Consider the following 13,797-nt stretch of genomic DNA (forward strand, 5'->3'; position numbering starts at 1 on the left):
CCACTATAGTTAGCCCGATTTTACTTTTATCGTTATTGATTCAGCCAATAAAACAATTTTCTGACAACTGATAAATAGAGGTTAGGAAAGATCTTATCTTGAGAGGGCCATTACTATTGCAATGATTTTCCAGATACTAGGCAGCAATCCCATATCTTAAATCACTAATTGAATGACATGAAAACAATGAATTAAATAAATAACAGCATTATTGACTGTTTTGAGGATGCTATTTTCAAAATAGCTATTAAAAATAAATATATGTTAAATATCAAATTTTAATGAATTTGGATTCTAAGTACATCTTAAAATAGAGACACCAGTGACTGAATTTAGGATAATCTCACATAAGACTAAGCAAATCTGTTGGCTAGAAATGGACTTCAAGTGTCTTCATAGCACATCAAAAGTATTTTATGGTGCTTCCAGTGCAAATTATTCCTTTCCTATAGAGAATTATTCAAATATATTAGACTACAACATTCACAGTTATTGGTCTGATATCAGTTTGCTTACCCTTATTTTACGCAGTGCTTCTGTTAAAATCCAGTTGTTAAGCTGGTTGTTTATAGTTTCCTAAATAGTTTCTTTGTTATTGTGATATGAAAACTTTTTTCTGTTAAACTTAGTTCCTTTCCAAATCTTAAAAAGGTAAAGGTAAAGGTTCCCCCGCACATGCGTGCTAGTCATTTCCGACTCTAGGGGCCGGTGCTCATCTCCGTTTCAAAGCCGAAGAGCCAGCACTTGTCCGAAGACATCTCCGTGGTCATGTGGCCGGCATGACTGGATGCCAAAGGCGCACGGAACGCTGTTACCTTCCCACCATAGTGGTCCCTATTTTTCTACTTGCATTTTTACGTGCTTTCGAACTGCTAGGTTGGCAGAAGCTGGGACGAGTAACAGGCGCTCAATCTGCTACGCGGCACTCGGGATTTGACCCACCAAACTGCAAACCTTCTGATCGACAAGCTCAGTGTCCTAACCCACTAAGCCACCGCGTCCCTTACTTCCAAATCTTACTCAAGCAAAAAGAATAATCTTTTATACTACTTTCCAAGAATCATAGTTCTTGCGTCTCTTGCCTTTTAGATGAAACCTGTAATTATCAGAGAATGTCTTGTAGATTTGGCTTTTTGTTTGTATTTTGTCATTATTCTATCTAATCCCACTCCCTGCCTTTCAGCTTTTCTAGTGCGTCGCAGACCACGCGCATCCTTCTGATAAAAAGTTGCAACCGGTTTTCCTCTTTATATAATATAGTCTGTGGTATAAAAATATATTGTGCTTGTATCTATCTCACCTCAGTGCCGTTAATATTAAGTTAAAAGGTAGAGAAGTTAATCCTAGAAAAGTTTTAATTGCCAATTAACATTTTCAAAATAATGTGGCTACTACCATGCTGCCAGTGTTTTCATCTGAGTTTCTGTCTTGACAGTTTCTACATTTTTAATAAACATTTTTCAAGGTTCTCTTACCTTCCAACATAATTACGTATCTGAGGATGTGTGTCTATGTGAAAGCAAGTATTCTGAGAGAAAACCTTGTTCTCCACAGCTCCTCTCTGATGCTTCAGAGTCCCTGGAAAGCCAGAATTACTCGCCTGTAGTTAGAGATGTAAGTCTTATAAATCAATTGTCTTTCTTCCACATACTTTAAAAAGGAAATCTGCACACCAAGGTCAATTGTAAGGAGAGTAATTATGTCTCTCATGTACTTTTCTAGGCAGTGATTACATCCAATGGTTCACTGACTGATAAGTATAAATATATCCAGAAACTGAGGGAGAACAGGTAATACAAGGTTTACGTTTTTTCCTCTTCAGAATATATTCATCTCAAGTATAAAATTATTGAGTCTATATTTGCATGCTAATATCAATGTTTTGTTTTATGGGATGAAGTTAACACAACAATCACAACGTGTCTATATAAAGTCAGGCAAAAACAAAAAAGAGCAAATATGGACCATTCCTTCTAGTGTCATCACGAATGATTAGATATTTGTGATACTTTGGAAAAATGTCCAAAGTTTACTTTTAGATGTGATCAGCTGGATTATAGTCTCTTGCCACAGAAATGTGTGGTATATAAAGATTCACTTGAAGATGACATTTAGATTTGAAGGATTCATTTGAAAGCAATTCAACTTAGTGCAGAATTTAGTTGGTATCCGTGTTTCCCCGAAAATAAGAGCTACCCTGAAAATAAGCCCTAGTGTGATTTTTTTATGTTGCTCGCAATATAAACCCTACCCCAAAAATAAGCCCTAGTTAAGAGCGTCAGTGGGCGATGGAGGGGTGGGTGTGGCCAGCACAGGAGGTGGCGAGCGTGCATAGAGAGGCTGAAGGTGTCTGGAAGCAGCTGCAGCCCACCGGCCTCTTGGCTGACGCACTCTGATTTAAAAGGCCTTGAGGGTACGTTCGTCTAAGACAGACATATCAAATTCGCAACGTCACGCAATGTATCGGAGCCTTTTCGCCATTGCTGGCAATGGGGTGGGCGCGGCTTCCCAATGACATGTCCGGCCTGCGGGCTGGCAGTTTGACACTCCTGCTCTAAGAAGCAGGTGGAGGCATAGGCGTGGGGGGAGGCACACGATCTGTCCCACCTGCTGCTTGCAGGGACTTACCCTCAAGGTTGTTTTCCCTCTTTTAAACCTGACCTTTTCCAAAGGCAACAGTATCATCCGGAAGGAACAATCTCCCTCCCCCTGGATCCACACAAGGCAGAAGTCCCCCTTCACATCTACCAGAGCAAACCGGTTCTTTGATTTTTCCCCGCAGGGATCCATCCAGCCCCTATGGCCAGTAAGAGATCATTTGTTGGGCTTACAAACAACCCTTTCTCCAAATCCATTTCCACCTCGGCAAATCCAGGCATCCCGCTGTAAACTCTCCCCAAGGTTGGCACTTGGCTCTCGGTGTTACCACACACACACTCAGCAAACCACAATCCAGCCGCTCCATCCATTCACGGTAAATTAAAGAGACACGGCTCCAATTTATTGCTTTTTGTTGCCCCCCCCACTCAAGATAATGAAATAGCTACCGCTTCCCAAAACAAACAAGCCCAATACTACCCAGAGGGTTCCCACGCTTTTGCAAAAGTGACCCAAACACGACATGAGGAACAGCCACCGCTTTTCCCAGGCGGATGTGTGCGGGAGAAGCGTGGCGAGGCAGGTACCCTAACCTTGTCCTGGCAGCTGGGAACGATGGGGCTTTTCGTTCCTCACCTCAGAAGCAAGGGGAAGGAGTAGGAGGGAAAGGGAGAGTAGTCACTCGAGGGCTGCCTCTTCACCAGCTTCTCCCTGGGCTTGCTCGTGGGAACCTGGTGCGGGAGGAAGTGTCTGTTTCTTGGAAGATTTGTCCCAACCCTCCCATCCTCTTTAAACCTGGTCTCCTCCTAGGAGGGGGATGGAGGGCTAGGCTGGGCTGAAGCCGAGGAGAAAGAGGGGAGGGGGGAGAAACTGTGCAGCTATGGTAAGGACGAGGTGCTCACCTGTCTTTCTGCAAACCCTCTCAGGAGACATGGTGTGCAAATGTAAAAGCCACTCCTTCCAGGTCAGCAGCAGTGGGGCCACTTCTTCCTCTCCTGGGAGTGTCTTGTCAGAATTCCCTTGATGGCCCTTCCCCTGACCCTGCACAGTTCCCAGGGATGGAGAGGGGGCGAGAGAGAGAGGAGGGGAGAACAAATGGAAAGGGCGATCGGACTTGGGGTGTTTTGTTTTGATTTGCATGCCATGTCTCCTGAGAGGCCTCATGAAGAGGTGGGTGAGGCCCTCATCCTTAGCTGCTGGATGGAGGACTAGGCTGGGTTGAAGCAGGGGAGAATAGGAGAAGCAGCCGCATAGCTAAGGACGAGGGGCTCACCCACCTCTCCGCAAGACCTCTCAGGAGACACGGCATGCAAATGTAAAAGCCGCTCCTTCCAAGTCAGCAGCAGCGCCTGAATCAAAACAAAGCGCCATGAGTCTGGGTGCCCTTCCCATTTGTTCCCCTTTTCGGGAAGTGTTTTAATAGCAGGTCAGGCAGGGTGTTATTCACATCACATCCCGGGCAACAGCAGCTGTGCCTTGTCCCTTCCAAAACATGCCGGGATGTGATCTGAATAAGACCCAGCTTAACCTACTATTGAAACATTTCCCAACTCTTTCCCAAAATGTGCTTGCAGCAGCTGCTGGACATGGAGTGGGCAGCCCTGTGCCTTTGCCTCCGCCTGCTGCGGGTGCCACCCACAGCAGTCCCAGTTGCTGCAAGTGAGCAGCGAGCACATTGAAAATAAAAAGCAGTACTTGCCGCCATGCCTTGATTGCAGAAGGCAGTGAAACATAGATAAGAGGCATTTCAATAGCAGGTCAGGCTGGGTCTTATTCAGATCACATCCTGGCGTGTTTGGAAGGGAGAAGCCGCAGCTGCTATTGCCCATGCTGGGCTTTGCACGGTGGTGATGAGAGACTGCAGGATTTATTTTTACCTCCTTTCCAAAACATGCTGGGCCCTGTTGGGCGCTGCAGCTCTCGTGCCAGCTGTGCGATGCGGCACAGCTCCACCGGCAGTGGGGGGGTGCTCCTGAGGTCATAGATCTTGGCTGACTTGCCCTGTGCCAGGCAGGAGCAGCCCGACAGGGTGGCCGAAAGGAGCGCTGCCAGGAAAGTGAAGAGCCCCCATGAGGCCAGCAGCAGCACGGGCAGCTGCTCAGTGGCCAGGGGCTGAGAAGTGTCCCAGCAGCAGGCAGGGCAGGCGGAGGTTGGGGCATGCCAAGAGTTTGGTGTGTTGTAGTTGCAAGCAAGTAGACAGTGGGACGGTGAGGGTGGGGCCTGCAGTAGCAGTGCTCCCACTTCTGTTGGCCTCTGTGCTCTCTGCTTCCTGTATGTGAAAAAAATAAGACATCCTCCGAAAATAAGCCCTGGTGCTTATTTCAGAGCCAAAAGAAAATAAGACCAGGTCTTATTTTTGGGGAAACACAGTATAATAAAATGGTTTCTGCATTTTCTGATTGTAGCGACATGCAGACAACAACACATATTTATACCTGTTCTTTGTTCCCTGATCAATGCACACTTGAGGACCTTATGGCAGTACAACAGAAAGCAATTAATGTTGCTAGTTTCTGGACAAAATCTGTTTAACTTGTACATAATTTAATCTTGTATTTAATATTTTAAATTTTATGTCATATACTATGCATTATTTTAGTTGTGATTCTTCTGACATTAATAAACAAACAAAGTGGCCTTATATAGCATTAATTCTGAAAGAGTTACACTGGTTGCCCTTTGGCTTTTGAACCCAAGATGCTGTTTCCCACCTTTAATGTAAATTCAGAGTCTGCGTTTAATATTTACCGAGATGCCAAGGATCACAGCAGTAGAAGTATTGATGCTGAATTTTTTCGTCTTTTTCCCCTTGGGTTTTTGGAGGGATTTGGATTCTTCTTTGTTTTAATATGTATGTCAATCATGTTTCAAGACTTAGGCTATATTTCTATGTATTTCCCATCTCACAATTCAGAAAAAAACATGTTACCATTTTTAGCAATTTTGGACAGAGAATCTTTTAGGGGTTGTAAGTGAATGATTCTATTTCTCTATAGAAGCGTTTCCTTCAGTTCCCCTCCCAGAGAGAGGGAGGCGCTTACAAGTTGCTTATAGAAGCTTTTAGAGAAGGGCTGTGCAGCATTTTTTAAGAGTGGATCTCACTTAGAGTTCTTTTGGAAAGACTTCCACAAGGATCATGCAGTCCTGGATCTTTCATTGTACACTCCCGGCCCCAGGCAATAGATTTAATACTGCCCTTGTAAGTCTCTGTAAGTTTTGGGTTGTGACAAGATGAGTTGTCCTGATGGAGTTGGGATGATGTAGTAGTCTCAAGGCTGGTGGACAAAAAACAAAAACTGTCTCACAGACAGTTCATGCCTAGGTAAAAGACTTGCCTTCTAGCTATGAATATCTAAATGGGCAGAAGCATTGAGGAAGAGTGTTTGGACACTCCTGGAGTTATTTTTTGCATGGCTTGGACTGGTGATAGATGTAATGTGTACAAAGCAGGATCAGTCTGCAGTTGGCAATCCTGCAGGAGCAAGCAGGCGCTTGAGAAAGCGATCTGCCCAATGAACAGCTGGTGGAAAGCACTATTGTTTCAGGAGGGCAGATTACAGATCAGCGAGGACAGTTTGACTAAGATGCTGGAGTCCAAAAAAAGAATTACTCTTCCTGTTCACCTTCCTAGGATAGAAGTGAGCCCAGAAGAGAAAGAAGAGAAAGAAGCTACAGGAGAGAGACAGGGAGAGAGTGATTGAGTGAAACAGATAAGACAGTGAAAAAGCTCCACTGAAATTGTATAGATTTGTATATGTACAGTTTGTTAAGCTAAAGCCAGAGAAGAACTGTGAGTTCCATCCTTTTCCCCACCCTCTGGCACTAGTCAAAATTCTTATTTGTCACATCCATGTTATTTTCTTGGCAGATGTATGTAAAATGTTTTGCCACAGCATTCTTCCTGGATCTTTTTCTGGACTTCTTGGTCTAGCTAGCTTATAGTCCTGCTTTTTCCTAAGTAGTGTTCCATCCAAGTATTAATCAGTTCTGATCTTGCTAGTCTTTTTTTTTTTTAAATCAGCCAAGGTCAGATAGGTACTGCCTCTAGCTACTTCTTAATATAAATTAGTTGCCTTTTAATTGGGACATGCAGTAATTGTCTGATATGACAGGAATAATATTACATATTGTGTCCTCTTTGTTGAGGATTTTAAGATTCTGTTTGGGAATAGTTGTGGGATTAAGCTCTACTGTCTATTTATTTTCATCCCTCTATTTGTGAATGAATTCAGATTCTTACACCTATATTTAAACAAGCCTCACTGATCAATAGAGTAATGGCTATAATCTCTTGGGATGTTTGTGTTGATATTATGATTGCAGCAGAAAGAAATATATATTGATTTCACTGTAATCTTGTAAGTGTAAAGCTACTGCTAGAATTAGTAGAGGCATAGGGACAGAGGCATAAAATTGCACATCATTAAACTGACCATTTTTCACCATCAAATGCAAATGCAAATGGAATATTGAAAATATTTTCATATGGGCTGAGGTGAAATGAGCTCTGAAGGAATAAAACCCTAGTAATCAAAAGTTTTTAAAGCAAATTTATAATGTTAACAATTTTGATGCTTATTTTACTGAAACTCACTTTTAATTGTATATATTGTAGGGAATATATGCAATCCCTGACCATGGATAAGAAAAAGAAGGTTTTAATACTTGGATCTGGATATGTTTCTGAGCCTGTAATAGAATATCTTACAAGAGATCCCAATGTTGAAATAACAGCAGGTTTGTAAGTGAGGTTATAACCCTAAAATCTCAGCATTGTTGAAACTAATGGAGAACTGCTTTGTATTTATAAATATTTCTCATTTATTTGAGAAGGATTCTATCTTTGTTCCTTCTTCTATTATTGGCTAGGGTACAGGTAGTCCTCAACTTATGACCACAATTGGAACCAGAATTTCCATTGTTCAGCAAGTCAGCTGTTAAGTGAATCATATTCAATTTTACAATCTTTTTTTGCAATGGTTGCTAAATGAATCAATACAGTTAACTGAGTCAGGCAGTCATTAAGTGAATCTGGCTTCCCTCATTGACTTTGCTTGCCAGAAGACAACTGGGAAGGTTGCAAAAAGTGATCACATGACTCTGGGACACTGTAACCAATGTAACTACATGCTGGTTGCCAAGTAGCCAATATTTTTTTTTGCCTGATCGTGGGGATTGATTGTAATGCAAGGGCTAGTCATAAGTCATTTTTTCCAGTGCCATTTGAATGGCCACTAAACAAATGGTTGTAACTCAAGGACCACCTGTGTAGCCATTGGGTAGAATAAACATAGATTCTACTTGCAGAAGGGCATCACTCTTACAGAAGCATCCTACCATGAAAACATATTTTTTGAACTAAAATGAAAAGAACTACTTTGTATCCCACTTACTAATTTTTGAATTACATCAAAAAATGGGTAAAAGCAGAAGGCAAGCCTGTGTTTCAGTACTGGGTGGGATTCTGTACATCTGCAGGCCTGCGTGTGTGAATATTTGCTTTGCTCTTCCTCAATGCCCTGTTTTTTATTATTATGGTGTGTGTGTGTGTTTTTTAAAGTCTAATATGGAAGCTGCCTAGAGTTGCCTCTGTGACTGAGGTTTATACATGTTTATAAATTTTTAAAAAACCACATCTGAGATACTTAAGATGAAATTAACCCAATATACCTCTGTGCATTTGTGTTTGTAATGTGCTGCTTGATCTTCTCCCTGAAATATGCTGTGTTCTTTTGGAATTAACTTTTCCAATACTTGCAGTAGCATCTCTGCATTTTTTTAAAAAAAATGCAGAATTGAGATTTTGAGAATTGAGATTTGGATGGAATCTTGGGCTAGCCCTTCTTACTGTGAACTACTCTTTAATTTTTGAAATTTTATTTAGTGATGTTGTCAACATCTCTCCATCCAAGACTGATAAAATTGTTGGGTGGGATGTTTTTTCTTTTTCTTTATTTATTTACTTGAAGATCTCAACTGCTAGCAAGTTGAGTTAAAATGTACCTGACTGCCTACAGTGTCATCCACTTTAATTCCCTGCCTGGTGGAGAATGTGGGAGTAGTTAACCTGAACGGCTTAGAATGACTAAGCCATCATTTCATTATCTTCATTTGTTGATACTCTCGATTTCTTTCCCCTCCAAACAGTTTCTTCGGTGAGCCTTTGTCCTAGAACAGGTACTGCTTTGCCTGCATGGATTAGCTTAGTTTTAGCTAAATATCGATCAGAACTACTCCTCCTGTTCTTGCCACTGTGTACCACAACATGGTTTTAGAGAATATTCACTTTTTGGTCACTGATTCTGCAGATAATATTTTTCAGCAATAAGCCTTGTTTGTTGAAGCTTTATTGCTCTAATCTATTTGATACCTCATACTCCTTTCATCTTAAAATGCTGCCCTCCCCGCCCCCTGTTCTAATGGCTGCCTTAAGAAACCATTGCAAATCACGTAAGTTTATTACACCTATTTTATTGCTTAAGAAAAATAATTTTGCCAACTTGTGATGGCTAAGGTACTAAAAAAAATCCCATTATTGGTTTACATGACCAGCTGGGCTTTATATCTCAGAGGTAATCCCCTTCTTTTCTGGATGGTTCAGCAAGCTATGCCTAATCTGATAAGGATGTGAAACTTTCTGACATTTTTTCAGTGGAGGAGGAGTGCATGAGAGCAAGGTTTTCGTGATCTCATATGCTAACGCTAAGCAACGGTTCAGGTTCTGGTTTTGAGAGGCAGCATACCTCTCAAAGATGATATACAAGTTAAAAATGTTGTGGGAGCCAGTCTTTTTCATCTATCATTCATACTTTCCAATAGCCTCTATCATGAAGACTCAACTTGAGCAGTTGTCCAAGAAATACAATAATGTTGTTCCCATCATTATGAACATCACAGAAGACGAAAGATTATCATCATTGGTGAAGAAACATAATCTTGTGATTAGGTCGGTATTTGATCATGAATTTCCAAATGTGCAAATTGAACTGTTCCAGAATAAGGCTTGATAATTTAAGCATCTGATTCCTAGCAGTCACTCATGTTGGAATTTTATTTATTGAAACCTTTTAAGTGTTTACATCCAAAATATGGTCCTGTTATTAGATAGCATTAGCACTTAACAATAAAAATGAATTATAATGATAAAATGATCTCAAAAATAAAATCTAAATCTTTATGTTCATATCTGTCATAAGTATACTCTGATGAAATATAGTGAAATTCACCAAAGATTATATGTTAATACATAAAAAGGCAATATCTTATATAGATATTGCCTTTTTATTATTGTTTAAAACCTGGGGTTTTTAAAACTAAGAACATGTTCCAGGTTAGTTGAAATATACAGTATATTCTCTGGTTCTGTGTTTTTCCCCCCAAAGAACTCAGGCTTATATATGCTAATGAGATGTAAACTCCCACCCTCCCATTTTATTCTTACAATATCTGTGTGAAAGAAGAAAGACAGTAACTGGCCCATATTCACTCACTGATCTTATTTATTTAATTAATTTATTAAAAATATACTGCATATGGCTGTGCATCTGCAGCAAATAACTGGGTGAAACAATAAAAACCTACATTAAACAATAAAGATACAATTAAAAAGAGACATAATAAATACAAAAGCTGAAGCATCTTGGACTTCAGTAAGGCATCTGATAAAGTAGACCACAACCTACTACTTGATAAGATAGAAAAATGTGGGTTAGACAGCATCACCACCAGATGGATTCGTAGCCGGCTGACAGCCCATACTCAGCGTGTGGTCATCAATGAAGGGAAGTGTGTAGTGGGGTTCCCCAGGGCTCTGTTCTGGCCCCAGTGCTCTTCAACATCTTCATCAATGATTTGGATGAGGAAATAGATGGGGAACTCATCAAATTTGCAGACGACACTAAGCTGGCAGGAATAGCCAACACTCCAGAAGATAGGCTTTAAGGTACAGGAGGATCTTGACAGATGTGAACACTGGGTGCTTTCTAACAAAATGAAATTCAGTGGTGAAAAAAGTAATGTTCTACATTTAGGGAAGAACCAAATGCACAGGTATAGTATAGGTGGTACCTTGCGCAATAGTAGCAACTGTAAGAGCGATCTTGGAGTCCTAGTGGACAATCACTTAAATATGAGCCAGCAATGTGCTGCAGCTGCCAAAAAAGCCAACCTAGTGCTAGGCTGCACTAACAGAGGGATAGAATCAAGATCACGTGAAGTGTTAATACCACTTTACAATGCCTTGGTAAGGCCACACTTGGAATACTGCATCCAGTTTTGGTCGTCACAATGTAAAAAAGTTGTTGAGACTCTAGAAAGGGTACAGAGAAGAGCAACAAAGATGATTAGGGGACTGGAGGCTAAAGCGTATAAGGAACAATTGTTGGAATTAGATATGTCTAGTTTAATGAAGAGAAGGACGAGGGGTGACGTGATAGCAGTGTTCCAATATCTCAGAGGCTGCCCCAAAGAAGAGGGAGTCAAGCTATTGTCCAAAGCACCTGAAAGCAGGACAAGAAGCAGCGGATGGAAACTAGTCAAGGAGAGAAGCAACCTAGAACTAAGGAGAAACTTCCTGACAGTTAGAACAATTAACCAGTGGAACAACCTGCCTCCAGAAGCGGAGAATGCTCCAATACTGGAAGCTTTTAAGAAGAGACTGGACAGCCATTTGTCTGAAATTATTATTATTATTAAAAATCCCACTGCACATTATATCAAGTTCTGTTAACCACTCTGCCTTCTACTATTTTAAACCCAATTTATTCAATGTCAAATTAGTCATAGTGACTGAAGAAGATCATAATTCTGATTTCAATGGACTATGACATGGACCTAAGAAATGTTTTTCTATGAGTGAGTGTGTGAGTGCTTGCACACAGACGCATACAAACACACACACACACACACACACACACACACACACACACACACACAGGAAAGCTCATGCAGCAAGAACTAAATATATTAATTGCCTCAGTTTTAATTAAGTATTTATCCATTTGAGTTAGCACTGCCAACTATTGATTTCCCATAATGATTGAGCAGAAACAGGAAAAGGTATAGGTATTCTACCTAAAAAAATTCATGAGAGATTCCAGATTTAAACCTGGGACATTACATATGTAGCATGTGCCCTGGCCCTCTCAAAATGTCATTTAGTAATTTTTATATGTTGTTGCAAAAAATGCTGCTTAATAATGTTTGAAAAATAAGTTAGAGCAATTCATATTTAGAGACAAGTTAAATCTGACAAAGATTCCCTTCTTAAATCTTGATACTGAACACTATTTGTGGATCTAAGTGTGCCTGAAAAAAAAGATATTTTTCTTTTCACTTTCTAAACTTATTTTAAAAGTCAGAGAGTGACCTTTCCAATTAAACTGATTTTATATATTGGTAATTATGGCTATCTTTCTCTTGAGAAATGAGACAACATTGACTTGGGTTTTCTGCCTGTTTTGACAGCATAGAAAAGAATTGGCATTTTCTAGTGATGGCCTTCCCCTCACTTTCCCCCCCACTCTCATTTTAGTTTGTTGCCATATTCATTCCATCCTCTGGTTGCTAAGAAATGCATTGACAGCAGAGTGAATTTGGTGACCGCGAGTTACCTGACTCCTGAAATGAAAGAGCTACAAAAAAGGTATGAGCATGTTTGAGTACTTAGCGTCCTCTGCAGATTTCTCAACATCATTTTTGAAGCTGAATGTATAAGTCAGGAAAATGACTTAAATGTGGATTATCTCCAGCCACAGAAATTTGCCATTTTAATCAGAATATCAAAATCCAGAATGGCTAAGTCACAAACATACAAATGGGGCAAGGTTTGTGACAGCTCTGCAGTGCTGCTAACTGACCACAGTCTGGCCAGTCTTCACCTCCCCTTCAGATGTCACTTCCTCCAGCAAGAATGGATAGCTTGCCAGGTTTTTCCCCCTCAAAATCCTTTGCAAACCATTGCTGGATTATCTTGCTTAACAAATACAAACAGCTTTTTGGTGGCAATACTTAGCTGAGGATGAGACAAAGCAGGCTGGATGATGACATGCCCCTATATTCTGGGCTTCCCAGCCATCCATCCCCAAGTTTTTGCTTTGTTTTATAAGCTATTAAACATGTTGTAGGGACGCGGTGGCTCAGTGGGTTAGGATGCTGAGCTTGTCGATCGGAAGGTCGGCAGTTTGGCGGGTCGAATCCCGAGCACTGCGTAACAGAGTGAGCACCTGTTACTCGTCCCAGCTTCTGCCAACCTAGCAGTTCGAAAGCACGTAAAAATGCAAGTAGAAAAATAGGGACCACTACGGTGGGAAGGTAACAGCGTTCCGTGCGCCTTTGGCGTCTAGTCATGCCGGCCACATGACCACGGAGACGTCCTCGGACAAGCGCTGGCTCTTCGGCTTTGAAACGGAGATGAGCACCGGCCCCTAGAGTCGGAAACGACTAGCACGCATGTGCGGGGGAACCTTTACCTTTACCTTTTAGGGACATGAAATAACTTTTTTTTCAATTTTCCCACCTCATTGGGAACTCATGCCAATGACTTTTGACAATTATAATAGGAAGATATGATAGGTAGATAGGTAGATAGGTAGATAGATAGATAGATAGATAGATAGATAGATAGATAGATAGATAGATAGATAGATAGATAGATAGATAAGATAGATAGATAGATAGATAGATAGATAGATAGATAGATAGATAGATAGATAGATAGATAGATAGATAGATATAGATATAGATATAGATATAGATATAAAGTATAGATATAGATATAGATGTGGATGGAAGGAAGGAAGGAAGGAAGGAAGGAAGGAAGGAAAAAAAGGAAGACATAGAGAAGAAAAGGAGGGAAGTTCAAAGACTATGACCTACCATATTTTTCTGTGTATAAGACGTTATTTTTTCCTGCAAACACCCTGTTCAAAAATCAGGTACATCTTATACAAGTGCAGCGTCTTATACACGGAAAAATAATGGTAACCTCTGCAGCCCAGGGCATGCCTGTGTGGGTTGCCATGCCGTCTGGTGCAGGTGTCAAGCCCCTGTGGGCTTGCCACTAATGGGAGGGGGGAGGGGGCAAGATCGTCAGTCGGCTGAACTTCCAGATTTGCTGGCTCAGCTGTTCGGCATGGAGAAACTTGCATGCTAGACCGTCTTATACAAGGGTGCGTCTTATACACGGAAAAATACGGTACA

At 41.0% G+C, this 13,797-nt stretch overlaps 1 protein-coding gene across 2 annotated transcripts in view; it reads left to right on the top strand.

The window, feature by feature from the left end:
- Window positions 1–13,797, top strand: part of AASS (aminoadipate-semialdehyde synthase) — a 46,790-nt gene that overhangs the window by 18,424 nt on the left and 14,569 nt on the right. The window contains exons 12-17 of one of the 2 annotated variants that reach the window (XM_083366681.1): window positions 1,555–1,614; window positions 1,723–1,790; window positions 7,214–7,335; window positions 8,746–8,775; window positions 9,418–9,544; window positions 12,131–12,241. In XM_083366681.1, the coding sequence (XP_083222807.1) occupies window positions 1,555–1,614; window positions 1,723–1,790; window positions 7,214–7,335; window positions 8,746–8,775; window positions 9,418–9,544; window positions 12,131–12,241 (518 nt within the window). The remainder of the gene's footprint in view (window positions 1–1,554; window positions 1,615–1,722; window positions 1,791–7,213; window positions 7,336–8,745; window positions 8,776–9,417; window positions 9,545–12,130; window positions 12,242–13,797) is intronic. The other variant, XM_083366682.1, reaches the window with a different exon arrangement.

Source organism: Vipera ursinii, assembly GCF_947247035.1.
Source record: "Vipera ursinii genome assembly, chromosome: 6".
Lineage (NCBI taxonomy): Eukaryota > Metazoa > Chordata > Lepidosauria > Squamata > Viperidae > Vipera > Vipera ursinii.